General features: G+C 40.7%; 1 protein-coding gene and 1 pseudogene across 3 annotated transcripts; one reads left to right on the forward strand and one right to left on the reverse strand.

The window, feature by feature from the left end:
- Window positions 1–2,927: 2,927 nt before the first annotated feature.
- On the forward strand, window positions 2,928–4,760 carry LOC147894034 (Transducin/WD40 repeat-like superfamily protein). Of its 2 annotated transcripts, none has more exons than XM_087385004.1 (2): window positions 2,928–3,442; window positions 3,742–4,760. In XM_087385004.1, the coding sequence occupies exons 1-2, from the start codon at window positions 3,086–3,088 to the stop codon at window positions 4,603–4,605; spliced, it is 1,221 nt and encodes a 406-aa protein (XP_087241130.1). In that variant the 5' UTR covers window positions 2,928–3,085; the 3' UTR covers window positions 4,606–4,760. The 2 variants fall into 2 exon arrangements, with proteins under 2 accessions (XP_087241130.1, XP_087241131.1); XM_087385005.1 differs by having other exon boundaries at window positions 2,953–3,391.
- An 8,209-nt stretch (window positions 4,761–12,969) lies between these two features.
- Window positions 12,970–16,075, reverse strand: LOC147894035 (pentatricopeptide repeat-containing protein At1g06140, mitochondrial-like; annotated as a pseudogene). The gene is made up of 3 exons (XR_015542173.1): window positions 15,605–16,075; window positions 15,362–15,438; window positions 12,970–15,275 (listed from the first exon to the last, which is right to left on the reverse strand). The product of XR_015542173.1 is annotated as a pentatricopeptide repeat-containing protein At1g06140, mitochondrial-like (transcript).
- Window positions 16,076–19,672: the final 3,597 nt, after the last annotated feature.

Raw genomic sequence — 19,672 nt, forward strand, 5'->3', positions numbered from 1 at the left:
TGATGTGTTACTAGGTATGAATTTTCTCTCTAAGCATGTCCAGTATGCTTTTCTCTTTCTTGGCTAGCATTGCATATGAATGGAAGGTTTGTGGTAGTCCCATGCAAGGAAGAAACAACTTACCAGATCAAACCAATAGACAACTTAGAACAAGTTGCTATGGTCCAAGAACACAAAGAAGCCATTATAGTCCAAGATTGCACCTTTACAGAAGAGAGAGAAGACTTAGAAGCAGCTCAACAAGCATTCCAAGATGCATATGCACCGGACGAATATTCAAAAGAAGATCTCATCCGCATTATCCAGCAATGGGAAGAGAAGAAAGATGCAAAAAAAAGTCAACAAGCTGCCTTCTTAGATGCAGTAGCAAAAGTAATACAGAAGAAGAAACATCCTTACCAGACAAACCAGCAAGACACTCTAATGGTAAGAGCTTCCAGCTACTATGAGTTCTTTCAAATTGATGAAGAAATGGAAGCATTGAAGAAAAAATTTATCAAAGATTGTAGTAGAGAATCCCCATTAGGCTTTTAAAGAAGTATTCAATTACTTAGTATCATTACCTTTGAAAGAAGGTAGCAAGCCCTTCAAGGAATCACTACAAGGCACAGGCTCTTCTTCGACGGAAATACCGATCTTTTTACACTAAAATTTTTTTTTTGATGGGCACAAAGGTCGGTATTTACGTCGCCATAAGCATCGAAAAAGAACGGTCGCTATATAAGCATGGCTATATAGGCATCGCTATATAGCGACACTAATAAGCGTCACTATATAGTGACACTGGTAAACGTCACTATATAGCAACACTGGTAAATGTCACTACATAGCGACGATTAATAGAAGCTTTAAAAAAACATTAGTGGGGCTAAACAAGGCCATAGCAAGCCCTGTTTTGCCCCACTAATGTTTTTTTAAAAGTAATTACAAAAGAATATTGTTTATTTCAAAATTTCCTTTGTGAAAAGGGTGATACAAAATCACTCAAACGAGCCGAGCGACAAAAACATATACATGTCGAAGATATACAACATTGTTTGTTACAAAATTACCCTTTCAAAAGAGAGGAGAAAAGAAGAAAAGAGGGGAAAAAAGAGAAAAAGAGAGAAAGCATATGCTTATGAAAAGAAGAGAAAAGAAAATAAAAGAGAGGAAATAAGAGAGGGAAAAAGAAGAGAAAGAAGAGAAAGGAAGAGGGGAAAAGAGAGGAAAAGCATATGAGCATATGAGCATATGCTCATGCATAAGCATAAGCATAGGCAAATGCATATGCTTATGAAAAGAAGAGAAAAGAGGATGAAAGAGAGAAAATAAGAGAGGGGAAAAAGGGCAAGCTAAGGTGGTAATTGGGATCCAGCAATGCGGGCATGCCTGATGACCAAAATGCTATGAGTTCGCGGACAATTCACGAGGCATGATGTAGTGAGTTGTGTTGTTTGAGTTGTAGCTCGGGTTGCTGGCAATGGATTGGCGTGAGTGAGAGGAGGCGGGGGGAATGACACGTTCGTATAGCTTTTTTAGACTTAGGTTTGCCCTAATGTTTCATCTCTTCTCCTCTTTGCCTATTGTAGTTTCGATTGTCCATCTTCCTTGAATCTTCATTCTATCATGCTAACTCCTCTAATAATGTTGGCATTCTTTACTTTCATTGCATCCACGTATTGTCAGATGTTGGGTTTGGGGAATTAATACTAATCTCCCATGGAGCCTCCAAAAGATACTTGCTCCCACAAAACTTTGAGAGCATCCAACACAATGGTAGATCGAGTCTTCCCAAAGACGTCAATACCTCAATTGCCTTTTGATCTGCGTCATCTACACTAGGTATGCCTGGCGCTTGACTACCCATGTCAATTCCTTGCACTGCACTTTCAGCGATGACAATATTCACATCCATGTGTTGCCAAGATTTAATTAGTGATAGTCTTTGCAGAGGCAAGGTGTCCTTTGCATGGGGGGGGGGAGAGAGAGAGAGAGAGAGAGAGAGAGAGAGAGAGAGAGAGAGAGAGAGGGAGGGAGGGAGGGAGGGAGGGAGAGGGAGAGGAAGAGGGAGAGAGGGAGAGGGAGAGCGGGAGGGAGGGAGAGAGGGAGGGAGGGAGTGAGAGAGGAAGGGAGGGAGGGAGGGAGGGAGAGAGAGAGAGAGAGAGAGAGAGAGAGAGAGAGAGAGAGAGAATACCAAGATGGCCAAGGATGGGGTAAGGCATGACTGGAGGGGGTAGCCAATGGAGAATGCCAAGGATGGATAGGCATGACTTCGGGCCTTAGAAAGGGGGTCTTCAAAGCGAAGTGGAGATCTAGTTCGCTAAGCATTGGCGCAACACATTGCATTTGGGAATTCGCTTTTGTTTGGTAGGGTGCCGATTTCTATGCTTCGTCAAAGGGTGGGTTGGTTCTAACTTTCCAAATCCATCAATAGGCTACAATTGTCAAAGTCTTGATCCTTAGCATTAGAGAAAAACTCTTCTGTGATAAGAAAATGATCTAAAGATTTACATCCCCTTGCACCAGCTACATTACCCTTGTACTAGTGAGCAAAAGGTGTTAATGGCCATTACCCCACGTGTTGATGGCTGGAAATCAAAGCATAGATAAGAAATAGGTCCCTGCCTGTCATAACTTGCTCTTGGCATAGATTAGAAATAGGTCCTTACCTGTCATAGGCCGCTTCTCTAGCCATTAACAGCCCGGTTGATAGTTGCATGTCACAAATCGATGAAACCAGTTGCTAACCTAATGGCCAGTCACCAATTTCTTCCCCATAGTGGCCTCCCAATGGAGGATCCCTACTCCGTAGCACGCATTATTGTTTTATGCATATAATGCATCATGCACGCCTCCTGCATGAATAGTGGTCTTGCCTTAATCTATCACAGCTTCACCTATCCCCATTGGCCAATGGCAACACAACAAGTAGGCAAAGTTGTCTTGGTCTTAAGGCCTTTACACACCGTCCGCCCGCCCCATCCCATGGGGACGAAAAAAAAGGTGTTGATTGCTGATTGTTGATTGGGTGGAGTCCCAAGCGTGTAACCAGTACCTTGGTGTCTAAAGGCGTTTATTAGCTTCCGAGGTGCATGGATGAGGGATGATGGCTAGGGCTTGTGTGATTCTGGATGGCAATGCTGATGCTGTTGAATTCTGTCCCACTCCTCCCTTCTACCATATCTTGGCTGCTGCAACCTACACTTTACACGAACAAGGCCCCCTACCTTCTCGCTCTGGTAGCCTTTTCTTGTTCTCTGTGGAAAACGAGGGTTGTCACCCTCACAAGCTCCAGCATTTTCACTCCACCGGGATTTTGGACATCAAATGGAGGCCCGGTAGATTGGAAGATGTGCCTTTCTTGGCTCAGGCCAATGCGGATGGCAGTCTGAGTCTTTATAAGATGCAAGTGGGTTTACTGCGCATGCTATTGTTCATCTTTGTATTAAGCTCCGGCGATGTTTATGCCCTCACTTACTGTTTGCATCCTTGGGTTCTTATGGCTGCTGCAAAGCTGCTGATTTTACAGCCTACACAGACATTCTTTTTCCTTCTCCGCTTTCACTGAGAACTCTTAACGTTCTTCATGATTGACATCATGGCATTATGACATTGCTCACGTTTTTGAAGAAACGCAGAACAGGCTCTGCAACAGGAACGATCAACCACAGATATAGTTTGAAGCTGTAGGTCAATTTTGGGAATTATGCTCTTTCTTAATAGTACAAACGTTAACAGAGATTTTGTTCAACGGTGCAGGTGCAGGATATCTTCAACGTGAGGGAGCTGTCAAAGGAAATCATTAGTTCTGCCATGTGTTTATCGTTGGACTGGGATCCTCATTCCAGCAAGCATATCTCCATCAGTCATTCTGATGGTCAACTTTCAGTATTTAACATGGAAGAGTCACGGACGGATATATGTCAAAGCAGTAATGCTCATGGTTTTGAGGCTTGGTGTGTCACCTATGATAGCTGGAGGTCAAACATCATATACAGTGGAGGGGATGATTGCCATTTTTGTGGTTGGGATTTGAGACAGGGTTTCTTCCAACCTATCTTTAGGGAGAAGAAAATTCATCCGATGGGAGTGTGCAGTGTTCAAACCAATCCACACTGGGAGAATATACTGGCAACTGGTAGCTATGATGAAAATCTAAGAGTTTGGGATGTGAGAATGCTAGAGAAACCTGTGCTGGATAAGGCTCTGAGGCTGGGTGGTGGTGTTTGGAGGCTTAAATGGAACCCCCATGACAAAGGGTTACTTGTTGCTGCCTGTATGCATAAGGGCTTCGTGATAGTGAAGGTGCAAGAAGATCAGATTTCCACAGTAATGGAATATAAGGAACATGAGTCACTGGCTTACGGAGTAGACTGGTGTAACGCTCCAACTGGGTGCATGTCAAGTTTGTCTAATGTAGCAGAGAAGCACTTAGCAGTGGATTACATTGCAGGCAATCATGATAAGAGCCTCAACAGTAATGATCAGAAATCCATGGTTGGTAGTAGCTCTCCTTCTTTATACAAGTCTGGAATGCAATTTGATAAGAAATTGCATTTTCTTCTTGGAAGCTGCTCATTCTATGATCGTGCTCTTCACTTGTGGGAACTTGATTTCTGTTAACTGGCAGGAGTCATCATTTCTCCTTTCAAATGTGTGGTTTTTACTTGTCATACCTTTATACTTGCAAGACACCTTGTTTTAATAGGTTTTTCCATGATGGTTGGTACTTTCCTTGATGTACAGTGCTGCTTCTCTAGATAAATTCTTGTGGTTTTGCCCCCAAAAAAAAAGCCTAATGCAATGCTTCCATTACTTAACCTACCTCTCCTTTTGTGCACTTTGTTGATGGCTTGCATCGATGCTCAAATTTATAGTGGTCCTTTTGATAGCAACATGTTTGATGTTGTGTGCCCTAACTATTCAAGTTGAATTGAGGAAAACACCATACCTAATGTCATGCTCTTTATAGCTAGCTAGTCTAAACTATGCACCCCTTTCACATTGCAAAGAACATCTCTGGAGTGTATATTTTGGTGGGCATGTAACTCCTTGGGCATTAGCATTGGCAGGTTTTGAAGTGATTCCTTAGACTTGCCCCTATCATACTTGGCCTTTTGAGATAGCAAACATTTTGAAACACATGTTATATCTTCTTTCATGCTAAGCTAAAAGGAAAATTAATCTAGCATAATGTCACATACCCGCTAATGTAGGTTAGCTCTAGTGACTCATTTGACGATTAGGGGAGAACCTAGCACTTGGGCTCAATGGGTAAGGATTGATATTCCTAACTAGATGTTATATCTAGAATGGGGTCTAGAAGGGAATGGACCCTATATGCTAAATTATAGCAATAGCTTGATGTATATGTTTGTAGGGGCTCAATCTTGGGACACTAACCATAAGTACCAATAGTGGATTTCACTAGAGGCATGGTTTTGGCTAGCAAGCTAGATCGATGCATCCCTCATGGATAGGGATTTTGTTGTATGGAACACATGATTGGGCTGGGAGTTCTAGCGCACTTAGTAGTTTGGTTCCTAGTTCAGGGTTAGATAAATGAGGGGGTCGTCTCAGTGCTAACATTATAACATAGCTTTGTCTTTTGGAGTAGAGGCTAAGTTTTTTTAATTGATTAAGCTCGCCACAGCTAAATAACAATAACGATGATTGGCAAAGCTTGCAAGTTGTGAATGACAACCTTCAATGTATTTTCCTTCATAATTACAATGAGAAATATGTGGAACAATCCAACGTTGAAGGAAACATTTTATTAATGTAAGCATCTCTCACCTTAAGATTACTCTTTTTTAGAAGCAAAACATCGAAATCAAAAGTACATTGGTAAGTTGCAAAACCTTCTTAAGGTCTTCGAATAAAGGTTGTAGTCTTTTTTTTTTTTTGCCAAAAGAAAAATCTCTTGACCTTTTATATGAATTAAAATCTTTGCCCTTAAGTTTTATTTTACTCACAACAACCAATGTCAGCAATAAAGTCACTGAGAATCTTATAAGCTAGGACTCTTTCCGATGTCAAGATCCAGTCTTTTTTCCATGTGAACGAAAGATGGAAACCAAAAAAATTAAAAGTCTTTTTTACAAAAAGAAGGAGATAATCTAGAATCATTACTAAGTATTACAAATGGAAAGATAGGCTTGCAGAGATAGAATTATATTACGGGGAAAGATAGGACTAAAGAAGATTAAACTTAGGAGAGTGTTTGTTGCAGTATTGAAGATATCTAAAAGCTGGAAGAATGTTATATCTCCAGCTAATAGCTAACCAAGGGAGAAGAATATTACATCCTAGCTAACCTAGAAGGGAATGGATCTTGTATGCTAATTGTAATCGGAGACTAAGGACATATATTGGCCTAGGGGATCAATGTTAGGACATTGATTAGTATCTAAATAATGGATCTTGTTAGAGGTTTGGTAGTGGTTGGAAAGCTAGATCGATCCATCCCTCATGGACGGGGCTACGAGGAGGTCGACTAAGTCAGGGCTAGAGTACCTATCAATATTCATGTGGCCTCTAGTGCATGGATGGTTGAGCGAATTGCTCTACAACTATGCGGTGGATTCCACATAGTGCACCTAATAGTTTGGTTCCTATTCTGTGTTTTAGTGAGGAAGATCTCGAAAGATGAATGTAGAAGCTTATTTAGTGTGGAGGGTTGAGGCTCACATAACACCTATATGTCTAGCATAGGGAGGGTTGTGGCATTCCTCTAAACTTTGTGACAAAGACCCTATGCAATACATTATTTCTTACATATGCTTATACATGTCCAAGTCAAATGTGAAATCCAAAGCATCAAAATTTCCAAATTTGTGACAACTCAAAATCTTTCTAATAGAAATCTCTTTTGAACAATCAACTCTGGAATATCTTATATGTCTCTTTCTTATAACTCATTTCTTTAAGAAGTATTTAAGACTTTGATCATTAGGATTTGACAAGAGTGTCTAATCCTAACATTTAGATGTATTACTACCTAAACTCATTTCTCGTAAATATCATAATGAAGTTTAGCATATTTCATGCTACATCTTTCATAGGCTATACGATTTGACAAGAGAATCTGATCCTAACACATAGATGTATAACTACCTAAACTTATTTCTCATAAGTATCATAATGAAGTTTAACATATTTCAGCCTACATCTTTCATAGGCTATTTCATGGGATTCTTGAGTCAATGCCATCACTATGGGAGGATGATGGGGAGGTATTGTGGAGTGCATAAGAGATGAATAACTATACACTAAATTGTATTGTGATAACATTGATGTGTGTGTGTGTGTGTGTGTGTGTGTGTGTGCACGTGTGCACGCATGTATGTATGTATGTATGCATACATGCATACATACAAATATATCTATTTGTGTGTGTGTGTGTATGTGTGTGTGTGTGTGTGTGTGTGTGTGTGTGTGTGTGTGTGTGTGTGTGTGTGTGTGTGTGTGTGTGTGTGTGTGTGTGTGTGTGTGTGTGTGCGCGTGCGCGCGTGCACGCGCACATATACACACACTCCTTAGGGTTAGGATTAGGGTTAGGGTTTGTTTCTTTGGTACAATTTATACATTCTCAGCACCCCCTCTTAAATTACACTAGATTGGTAAAGGGTGTATGTACAATATCTTTTCAACTTTTTGGTGCATACGATAGCGATCAAAATTGAAAAAGAAAAGCTAAAAGTATCAGAGTAGTATGTGCTTGTGTGAGCACACTCACTATGCATTTGAAGTTTGTACAATGATTCCAACTCAAATCATGTACATAAACTCGTTCCCCCCTCTCAAGTGGTGGGATCTTCCTTTGAATTTGGGAGCAAAACATGATAGAGGGAACAAGGAAACATGCATAAAACAGTGAAGTCCTCCTTGGTCAAAGACTAGTCGATTAGTTAATGACTACATGTTGAATCAAAGTTGAACATTTTACAAGTTGTTGTGGATTGCGAAGATAATGCGAACAATATCCTGGTTGTGAACCTAATAAAGGCAGCTATGAAGAAATAATCCAAAAGGTTTTGATAAACAATGGTCTGAACAAACCAAAATAACAATCCAAAAGGTTGTGACAAAAAATGGTATTACCAAACCAAGAAATAATTATAAATGTTGTGGCAAACAATGGTGTCAACAAGCCAAGAAAAGTGGAGTTACTACATAAGATACACAGAAGTAGAATAAGGTATATCGAGTAATAGTAGCTGATACAAAATTACATACTCACTATCAACAAAGGGATCTAGGGTTGCACAACATTGAGGACCAAGGAAGCAGCTATGATTTTTGCAGATAAGAGACTCTGCTCTATAGTAACATCCCATAAACCAAAAAAGGCATGATAGTAGAGGCTTCAACATATTCCATGAGAAAGGCATGATAGCTGAAATGACCTGAATGTCCTAAACTATTTGAATGCTCGAAAAGCATGAGCTAAAGGATTTGCAATAGGAGTGTCTGAAGAGCTATCAATATCAGGTGAAGATATATATTTCATGATCTCATCAAGCACTGATTATAAGAAGGCCTAATATCCATGATATCAAAAGAGAATGCATGACATTTCCTAGAAGCATGTGAGCTTGTAAATGATGATATGATGTAATAGAATGATGTCTTGAAAAGCTAATAATCGTGGATAACACCAGCTACATCAAGTATGAACTGTGCAAAGTAGTCATGAATGCATGATGGAACACTACATTTCGTAATTTCCTCTATAAATACTGGAAATATTAGCTGCACTATGTAAAGACTAAGCTAATGTTGAAATGTCCTCATACTGAGGAATGATCTACTAATATAAAGTGGTGGTGATAATCCAAGCTATGGCATAACTGAGCTGATGCTGAAAGGCCTTGAGGGATTACTAGTTGTTCACAAATCATGGAAATTAAGTCCATGAACAATGAACTATGACATAAATTTTTGAAATGTAGTTGAGATGGAAGAGCCTCATGCTAAGTGATTTTTAGCATATCTACAAGATCAAAATGGTCCATGCAAGAATGTAACAGTTGCATATCACTAAAATCAATCTGTGCTTATGTAGATGGAAGCTGGGTGCTTACTTGTAAATGTGGATGATCAACACATGGAGCCTAATCCATGCAATCATGATGTGATGAATTTGTTTCCATTTCCTAAAGACCTATGATATAAAAAATAGATTGCAATTTGGTATATATCATTTCGCAACTAAAGGGCATAGTTGCTCTTTCCACCCATGGATCTCATTTGGAGTCATGACTTGAATATCATCAAAATGTGAATGAATCCATACTGGAGACTATCTAGTGCCCTATATAGAGGCTTACCCTTTTGCAAGAATGTCTAACCATGAGAATAATGTGATGATTCACTGTGGAAGGCTACTTAATGTGGAAGCAATGAATTATTATCTATGTACATCCATAAACCTTAGCTAGGCTAAAAATCTGCGCTACCCCTGTAGGGCTTATGCTCTGGGCCAAGGATCACATATTTACATAGTCACATAACTTTTTGCATGATTTGCATTCGTGAATAAACCTTTAACAAATTCATGCATGCAGTGTCGACAAAACCTTTTTGATATAAAAAATGGGGAACCGGCTATTCACTACTAATACTCTGCCATTTATCACCGATACAAGCTCAATGTACTGCTGGTATGCTATTGCTTACCAACATTGATAGAACTAGTAGTGTCTGCAATAATATTTAGGCAAAATTTCACCTGATGGTGCTAGACTTGATACCACCAATATCATGCCTAGTACTATCGGCAAATGTGCATTGATCACCAGTAGTATGCATTTTATCGGCGGTAATATTTGACTTCCCGATGGTACAAGTACCGCCATGACAATATAAGGGTGATTCATTTCAAGATTCCTAGTACTGTCAGTAAATGGGCGTCGATAGTATGCGTTTTACTAGTTGTTGGTATAAGTACCACCATGACAATATAAGGATGCCACCGATTCATTTCAAACCCTTGGATTTGAGAGGTAACTTTCCTCTCCTATCTTAAGCCCCATGCCAAGGCTTGGCCTTGAGAGTAGTCCCTCACACCTATGCTTGCAAGGCACAAGAGCTAGATGGGACTACTCCTAGGGTGCAAGTGTGTGGACTCTCTCTCAAAGAGAGAGGTGGTCTTTTGTCGATTTCTTATTTGCAAATAGTAGGTAATTTTTTCTTTTACAATGCAATATGATGCATATTGCATGCATGTAATCCAATTATTAAAAAAAAACATGCATGTTCCAGGAGCCAATAATGTGTCATATTTTATAAAAATGTGAAAATGTTAACAAAATCCCTACCCTCAGCGTCCGGCTTATACTCAACCTGATTAATGTGTAATACTCCCCCTCAAAACAATGTATTTTGTAAACTATAATCTAGCTTGTGTGGATATGAGAGGGTGTCTTAGTAAATTTCTCATGCACATCATAATGGAACAATTGAATGTAAAATATTAACATGTGACAAGATAATCACAACAGTATGTTACAAATAACTAAGATGGTTTACAAGGCTAATGTATGTACATAAACCAATGCCAAAAATTGTCCACAAAATTTTATAAGGATGGCACATGAAGTGCAAAATATGTTCAACTATCTTGTATCCAATATAAGGCCACTCTACCAAGTGTATGACTGATGTGATGAACTGCCCACACTACCATAGGATTGAGGTGGTATAGTTTATGTGCTACTTTAAAGAGGCGATAATGAATCAGGATGTGTTATGATGATGAGGTATAATGAATCTACATTGTGAGTATTTCAAAACTCAAATTTCATGTGATGAGTGTATAGTGCATGAGTTGTTGAGCATTTTTTCTTTTTATAGTGCCTTAAAATTCATTTGAGACGTGGCATTTGATGATGTGCCACATGGCACTTGATGATGTGGTACTTAATGATGTGGAACTTGATGACATGGCATTTATTATTGTATTGATGATGTGATAGTGATGATGTGGCATTAGCTATATGGTTATTGATGTGGACTCTAATATTGCATCTATTGATTTGGTAATTGCTAATATGGTAACTATGATGTGGCAGTTGTGCAAGTTGATGATGTGGCTCTTATCTCAAAACCCTATCTACCATGTGGCCTTTATGTATGGAAGAGAAGTTATGAATGGATCTCCTATGTAGGGAGAAGATGATAATGACTCTGCTTGTCATGCCCAATTCTATAAGAGACTCATTGGCAAACTACAAAATGATGACTCAAGAGGGAATGATGAAAATCTACACCATGATGGATTCCAAGCTGCTTTACATTGATCCTTTTCTTTTAACTTTCCTTTTTAAGATTTTATCTTTTCTTTTTAAAAGTTATTTAAAAATATTTTTTGAAAACATACATCTCCAAGCATATGTAAACCCTCTTTCCTCTTATCCAAAATCAAATCCAGTCTTGCCATCCTCCCATCAAATCATGGGAACAACTTGTTGGTTGCAATTAGCATAGCATCACTAATCACCTAGTGTGGCCACCTAGTATAGGTACTTGAATAGTGATTGTGGCATAATAGTTCAATAATCTAAGTGGAGGGGACTATACTAGGGGCTTGCGAAGAGGCAATTTACATAGGCGCAAGATAGGATTGCCATGAGAGCAACAACTTTTGAGATCTTCAAACCACCAAAATGCAGTAAGTGCATTGAAGAAGCGAGGATCATGTTGATGGGTTGTGAAGTTGCTTCACCAAGAATAGCACATTTTCAGCAAGAATTCAAGTTGTATGAGGCTCATGAAGATAGTTGTTAGTCGTCGATCTATTTCTTGTTCTCATATGTTGATTTTGGTGCGAACCTACCATCTACGAATGTGCTTGGTGGTGATTGTTAGGATTTTAGAAAAAATAGTCGTGGTGGCCAACATGTACATCTTTGATTTCTTAGTTTGTTTTCATCAATCAATTCGTGTCCTTTTAGGAACATAATGTCTTTGTATGCTTTACGTTGATCCCCTTTTAAAATTCCTTTTTTTTTCAATATCTTTACTGTCCTTTTTTTTATTTTAATTATGTAAACCCCTTTTCCTCATATCCAATATTAAATCTAGCTTTACCACCATGTTCTAGACACCATTTTATCATGTAAGCATATGTAAGTGCTAACCTTCATCATAGTTTCATAATTTTCACCATGGGTGCATGTTTGGTGTGTTGGTAGTAAGATAACCTTGCTAGACTTATCAAAGTTTAATTTCCTTTGGGTATAGGTCTTTTATTGGACAACCATCAGCAGTTTGCCCAAAAAGTATTTCATATAGTATTTTAAGTTATATCTTGAGATTAGAACTCTTTTTTTGACCTCAAGGTGTGAGTTGTTTTGTCAATCTCCCTACTACCTTATAGATCAGTTAGATCCACCGCTTTGTTAGTTGTATCACCTTTATCTCTTGTCATCCCCCTTGTCCCATGTTAGTTGTACCGATTTTACCTATCTTTGGCCACTATCCTACCGATTCTCAGAATAAACTACTGAGACTCTCAAGCCCTGGCCAAGTGAGTTAGTAACCCTATCTGAAATCTTGCAAGGAAAAAGTAGAATTTTTTTCAAACGTGAATTAATCTAGGAATGAAAAAACATAGGACCTAAAGAATAGCATAACAGAAATTAGACAAGTCCTCCTAAAAGTAATGGGCTATCAAGTCTCATGATTTTCTTCTTCAACTTTGGTGATGTCACATTACTTAATTGAGAAGGGCCTCTTCCAACACAGCCTCTTTCAATATTTGAACTGGCTGAACACACTTGAAACATCAATCAAGACACTTGCCAATAAAAATGGAGTGTTCAAACAATGCAGCGTGAAAATACTGATACCATGACAAAATGTAAGTCAGAACTACATAATTAGTTAGAATTGAGAAAGAGCATGACAAATTCGGACAATCAGGAAACACAATCAAAGTGAATGTATTTATAGAAACTGCAGCTACATAATTTACACTGCACTCATTTTAGCAACAGAATCACCATCTTGTAAAGGTGCCTTATTGTACACCAAGATCCAACTCAATTTCATCCTCCTCTAAATAGATTGCAGCTAGCTTTCCGTCATTCTGAATAAGAGGGACACACACTGGCTGCATGTAGATGCACTCAGTCGCCAATAGTTCCCACAAACATACTTCCTTTCTTGAAGATATGAAAGAGGTGTATCTCTAACACTGTATCCAAATAACCCATCTTTCTTAGCATCAATGGATACACCCAATGCAATTTGGGACATACCCTTCCTACCTCATTTTGAGGGAAATGTCTTCTACCTTCGCATATATATTTGAAGTTTTATCTTTGGGAATGTCTTGTTCTCCCACCAAAATGGATGCACAATCCCGCCAGTGTCCATTCACCAACTCTGCCCTGGCTTCTTTCATGCTTGTTCTTTCACTCTCATTGCCCCACCTTCTTCTCTTCCTCCTGCATATGAGCATCTGCATAAATGTTAGACATCAAGACATAAGCCGAAGCATCATTTCCATCCAACTGCACAGCGTGTTCAAAGGCCAGTCTTCCGAGCTCCACGTTACCCCACTTTTGGCAAGCACCCAATACTGTATGCCAGACCGCAAGGTTAGGATCGAAAGGCATCTTCTTCACCATAGCTACAGCCTCGTCTACTTGGCCTGCACGACTGAGGAGATCAACCATGACACTGTAGTGCTCACTAGTTGGAGTTATTCCATAGAATTTGCTCATGGCCACAAAGTACTTTTGGCCCTTATGCATTAGCCCTGTGTGACTACATACAGTAAGGACAATAGAAAATGTGACCCCATCTGGCTTTACCCCTTCTCTTATCATCCTCTCAAACATATTAAAAACGATTTCACAATTTCCTAGCTGGGCATGTCCTGCAATTAGTGCTGTCCACGAGACAATGTCTCGAACAGGCAGCTTGTCAAACACTTCCCGTGCTTTTGCAAGAAAGCCACACTTTGCATACATATCTACCAAGCTGCTGCCAACCAAAAGGTCTCTTTCCAGCCCCTTTCTTGCAATCTCGGTGTGTATTTCTTGGCCCTTGTCTATGGCTCCATTGCTGCCACAAGCTTTCAAGCTGCAGACAAATGTGACGGCATTTGGAGAGAGACCCTCCAGTTGCATCTGTTCAAAACAATTCAGTGCTTCCTCAAAAAGCCCCTGCTCAGCATATCCTGAGATCAGTGCATTCCATGAGACCTCGTTCCGAGCAGGCAGCTTGTCAAATTCTTCCTGTGCTTTTGCAAGAGAGCCACATTTAGCATACATATCCACCAAGGTGCTGCCCACAAAAAGATCTCTTTCCAGGCCCCTTCTAGTAATCTCAGCATGTATTTTGTGGCCCTTGTCTATGGCTCCTGTGCTGCCACAAGCTTTTAAACTGCAAACGAATGTGACAGCAGTTGGAGAGAGACCGTCCAGTTGCATCTGTTCGAAACAGGTCAGCGCTTCTGCACCAAGCCCCTGCTCAGCATATCCTGCAATCATCGCATTCCACGAAACTACATCTCGAGTTGGCAGCTTGTCAAAAGCTTCCCGTGCTTTTTCAAGCGAACCACATTTGGCATACATATCCACTAAGGTGCTGTCAACAAAAAGATCTCTTTCCACCCCCTTTTGAGCCATTTCAGCATATATTTCTTGGCCTCTTTTTGCATCTTTCAATCTAGCACAAGCCTTCAGTAGGGCCACGTAGGTATACTTGCTAGGATGTACAGAATCCTCTTGCATCTTCTTGTACAAGTTGAGGGCATGCTCTAATTCCCCACATTCAATATAACCCATGATGAGAGATGTCCATGAATACTCATTCCGATCCAACAACTTGTCAAAAACCTGCTGAGCTTCGCACATACTTCCAACTTGGACCAACATTGGGACAAGGTAGTTTCCAAGAGATCTATGACCTTCCAGCCCCCTTCTGCACATGTAGGCATACAAGCGCTTGGTGTACGCTAGATTTTTCTTCGTTCTGCATTTGTGCAAAATGCATGTAAGGTTCTGAGTTGAAGGCAGCTGGGGCATTTGTTCCATAGTTGCGAGTGCTTCCTCTAAGCTGAGCGTTTCCAAGCCACTCTTTTCTCGTGTGTCTTGTGCTTTATATGTATTCACTTCTCCAGACGTGAACGCAAACTTGCCATGGTCTTGGACTTGAGCAGTGGATGCCTTGGCCCTTTGCTCGAGCATGTCTTTAACCCAAGCTGGATTGTACCAGCCGTCTATCCATAGTGACTCCTTAGTAATCTTGTGCTTGAAATCCGCAGATCTTGGGTTCGTCTGTTGTTTATACAACAGACTCGTCAGTGTAGAAATTATGCAAATTTGCCTATGTAATTCATTCACTACAAGTCTTGCACACCTACTTTGCTCCCTCGGTTGTCCCACCACTGGGAGGGATCTGTGAAGTACTCCTTCCATAAGCGCTCGATCCCTGAGATACCTGCGAAGCGTGTATCACAATCAAAACCTATTGTCAGAAGGGAGTTGCTGGGAGAGAACTTTTTCGCCAGACTATAAATTGAGCACGGAGCTCCTTCACTGGTTTTGCCGATGTAAAGAGTTTATTGGGCTCTCTCAGCTTCGACCGTTTGCAAACACGGTAGTACCTGAAAGCAAAACCGCTCCTCTGTCCTCAAGGGAAGCCATCGGAGAGCTAGGGCTTGATAGCCTGCGCAGATGAGCTGCCAACCAGTCGGAATGTTGATCTCCACAACAGTAAGGGGTGCATAGGTTTGTAGACTTACGAAACGGATCTCTGCCTCCGGAATGTATGTTTATCATCATCTCGATAAGAAGTCAAGGAACGCTGTGAGCGGGGTCTATATAGTTATGATGATCGCTTCTCATATGTGCAATTACAGTTGACCGTTTTACTGGATACAATAGAAACTGCTAAGTTGTAACTATAACACGGACAGCTGAGAGCAGTGGAGATGAAGGGAAGGTCCTTAAGAGTTGGAATGGGGGCCTATGTGCCGCCACATTTCCTATATTTAGAGCGGGAAGAGAGCAAAATGCAAATGATTCTAAGAATCTAGTGAGCATTGAACTTCATTTCCACGGGACTAGATATAAGTGATCTTTATCTATCTTTTTGGCCTGCTCACGTTTGAAGTGGAAGCCTAAGTAACTAGGCACAGCGAAATTCATGTTTTTGTCCTGCTCAAAGGAAGGACTAAGTGAAGGTGATTCGGGACTAGATATAAGTGATCTTTATCTATCTTTTTGGCCTGCTCACGTTTGAAGTGGAAGCCTAAGTAACTAGGCAAAGCGAAATTCATGTTTTTGTCCTGCTCAAAGGAAGGACTAAGTGAAGGTGATTCACAACAAAGCGAAAATAGCCATTTTCAAGGAAGGACTAAGTGAAGGTGATTCACAACAAAGCGAAAATAGCCATTTTCAATTTTCAAAAAATATGAAATGATTTTACGATCCCCTCCACATTTTTAGGCCCCGCCCCCCCCCCCTCTCTCTCTCTCTCTCTCTCTCTCTCTCTCTCTCTCTCTCTCTCATGAGCTTTCAATTCATCATCTCCGCCCTCTTTTCTGCACTACACATCTTCCTTGCTATTTTGAATCTAGGGCACTTATGAATGATTTATAATCATTCACCTTGTTTGAAATTCTTTTGGTTTCCATTTTTGTCCCACTACTGTTAGACTTTCCTACTCACTATTAGTCTAGTTCAATTTACTATTTCAGTCCTTTCTCTCTCTCTCTCTCTCTCTCTCTCTCAAGCTTCCCTACCTCCACGCCCTTGCTTCCAACTCGTTCGCTGTTGCTTTCGCCTCTAGTTCTTGGAAATTCCTCCACCACAGTACCTTTTGGGCAGGACTTATGAATGGCAAAAATCATTCAATTTGTTTTGCTCCAACTTGATGTTTTAAATTGCCTTTGCTTGGTTCTCTAGCCTGCCGAGGCTGTTTTGCTCTATTCTTGTACTTCAAAAGTGCAAAAATAATTAGGTTTTGTAAAAAATAATTTAGTATTTGCTAGGTTTTGTCTTCAAGAATCTGTTGTACAATGAGTTCTTGAGATGTTGCAAGTCAAATGATGACACCTGATTATGCTTCTTGGCTTAGGAAAATTGACAATTGCGACTCAAATTCTCACACTCGTACATATGGAGGAAACGATTTTATAGGGAGAGCAGTTCTTTGGCGAAGGAAGCGATCAATGTTACCGCGCATTATATGTTCATGCTGCTGAAGTGCTCGGACCATTGTGCCTTGGATATTCTATTCTACACCAGAGTAGGGTTCGATCATTGGCCAATTAATGACTCAATCTCTTCAGCCAAAGTGTGTATGTTGGCTTCCCATTTTTTACGCCATGGAACTGCATAGAACTTGGGATGGATTCAGAGACATGGAGGTGCCCGTAAGTACTCCTTTAAGAAGATTACATCAAAGAGCTTGGGATGGCGCCAATCAGGTTGTGGATCCAACTTGCTAATCCAACCTTCACTAATTTGACGCTGACGAAGGTTGGTAGGAAATTTGTCCAGGGTCCATCCACCTAGAGTTTTCATATCAGGATATTTGCTCCAAAATTCCTTGATGGGGTTACTGGGAAGTGGTATCTCATCAAAATCATACCCATCATTGGAACTTGGTGAAAGTGCTCTCAATGGAAGCAAGAACGGAAGAGGGAGAGAGAGAAACAGAGAGCCATACAAGTTTTGGTGGGTGCAGAACCACCCTAGTCTTCTTTTTCATTCATTTATATATGTGTTTGAGTATTGTACATAACCGCGGTAAAGGCACAGTGACGTTAACCCCCACAACCTCCCACTTAAAGGACAATGTGCCTTTAAGGGAGAACAACCAGTGAGCATACTATCCAATGCTGTGGCACACTCCAAGTGTTGCTTATCATTCCTGGCATCCCTGTCTGCATACCGGGCTGCATCCCTATGTTTACTCAAACCGCTGACTAGGTAGACTCTTCGTCAGCATATCTGCAGGGTTATCATCTGTATGAACCTTGACAAGCTCTATGCGCTTGTCCTCAAGTACCTCCCTGATGAAATGGTTCTTGACCTCAATGTGTTTGGTCTTTGCATGAAAGACTGGATTCCGTGCTAGCTGAATAGCACTCATGAAATCACTATGCAATGTCGGTGCACCTATATGAATCCCCAAATCTCCCACTAGCCGATCAAGCCATATAGCCTCCTTGCAACCCTCTGTGGCTACAACATACTCAGCCTCTGTGGTAGACAAAGCAATGCACTTCTGTGCGCGAGACATCCACAACACTGCACCACCTGCAAAGGTGAACACATAACCAGAAGTGGATCTCCTACTATCCACATGCCCTGCATAGTCTGAATCTATGTACCCAAGTACACGCATGTCTCCTCTACCAAAGCAGATGCACATCTCCTTGGTACCCTTCATGCACCTCATGATGCACTTAACTGCCTCCCAATGCCTCTTTCCTGGATTAGCCATATACCAGCTCACAACTCCCACTGCAAATGCAATGTTTGGTCTAGTAGCTATTATAGCATACATAAGACTCCCAACTGCTGATGCATAAGGAACCTTGGCCATCATGGCCCTTTCCTCATCTGATTTGGGACTATCTGTATGACTCAGTTTCACATATGGAGGCAATGGAGTACTCACTGCCTTCCCCTCCTCCATATTGAAATGCTGCAATACTTTTGTAACATACTCTTTTTGTGAAAGCCAAAGGAGTTTCCTACTCCGATCACGCGTGATGCGCATACCAAGAATATGACCTGCAAGTCCCAAATCCTTTATATCAAAGGCCTCATGCAACTTGGCCTTGCATCTAGCTCATAAGTATTCTTGCTAGCCAATAGCATATCATCCACATATAGTGCCAGGATTATCAAGCTATTATCCTTAGCCCTTTTAGTGTAGAGGCAGTGACCAATTTCACTCCTTCTAAAACCCTGGGACTGAATGAAAGCATCAAACTTCTGATACCATTCTCTAGGCACTTGCTTAAGACCATAGAGACTCTTCTTCAGCTTGCAAACTAAATGCTCTTTGCCCTTTTCTTCAAAGCCTTCCGGTTGCACCATGTAAATTTCCTCATGCAAATCCCCATGCAAGAAAGCTGTCTTGACATCCATCTGCATAAGCTCCATATTTTCTTATGCCACTAGTCCGAGCATGCATCCAAGTGTGGTTATCTTCACAACTGGAGAGAATATCTCATCAAAGTCCACACCCTTCTCTTGCTTGAACTCTTTAGTGACCAAACGGGCCTTATACCTAGGCACATCATCACCTATGACCTTCATCTTGTAGACCCATTTACATGGCAATGCTTTGTTTCCATGTGGCAAAGAAACCAAGTCCCAAGTCTTATTCTTCATAAGTGAACTCATATCTGATTGCGTAGCATACTCCCACTTGCATTGATCCTCGCGCATCATACGCTCACTGTAACTAGAAGGCTCCCCGCAATCAATAAGCATCACATAGTCTACCCCTGGAACAAACCTATCAGGTGGTCTAGACACTCTAGATGATTTTCTCAAGGGCATTTGTTGTCCCACCTGCATATCAGCCACATTTGGCTCATCATTTCCACCAATAGATGATCCATCATCTACCCTTGATTGTATACCTGTGGGAGTACTTGGTGGTACCATTTCTTGCACATTTGGTGCATGGACAGCTTGTTGTCTATCAA

The sequence above is a fragment of the Dipteris shenzhenensis genome, chromosome 14 (genome assembly GCF_047967505.1).
Source record: "Dipteris shenzhenensis isolate YYH24624 ecotype China chromosome 14, Dip_SZ_1.0, whole genome shotgun sequence".
NCBI lineage: Eukaryota > Viridiplantae > Streptophyta > Polypodiopsida > Gleicheniales > Dipteridaceae > Dipteris > Dipteris shenzhenensis.

Bases quoted from the DNA above. Each gene is read 5' to 3' on its own strand.
- LOC147894034 (XM_087385004.1), top strand. From the start codon at position 3,086: ATGATGGCTAGGGCTTGTGTGATTCTGGATGGCAATGCTGATGCTGTT. The intron at 3,443-3,741 runs GTTTATGCCCTC...TCAACGGTGCAG, and splicing joins TTGTATTAAGCTCCGGCGAT to GTGCAGGATATCTTCAACGT.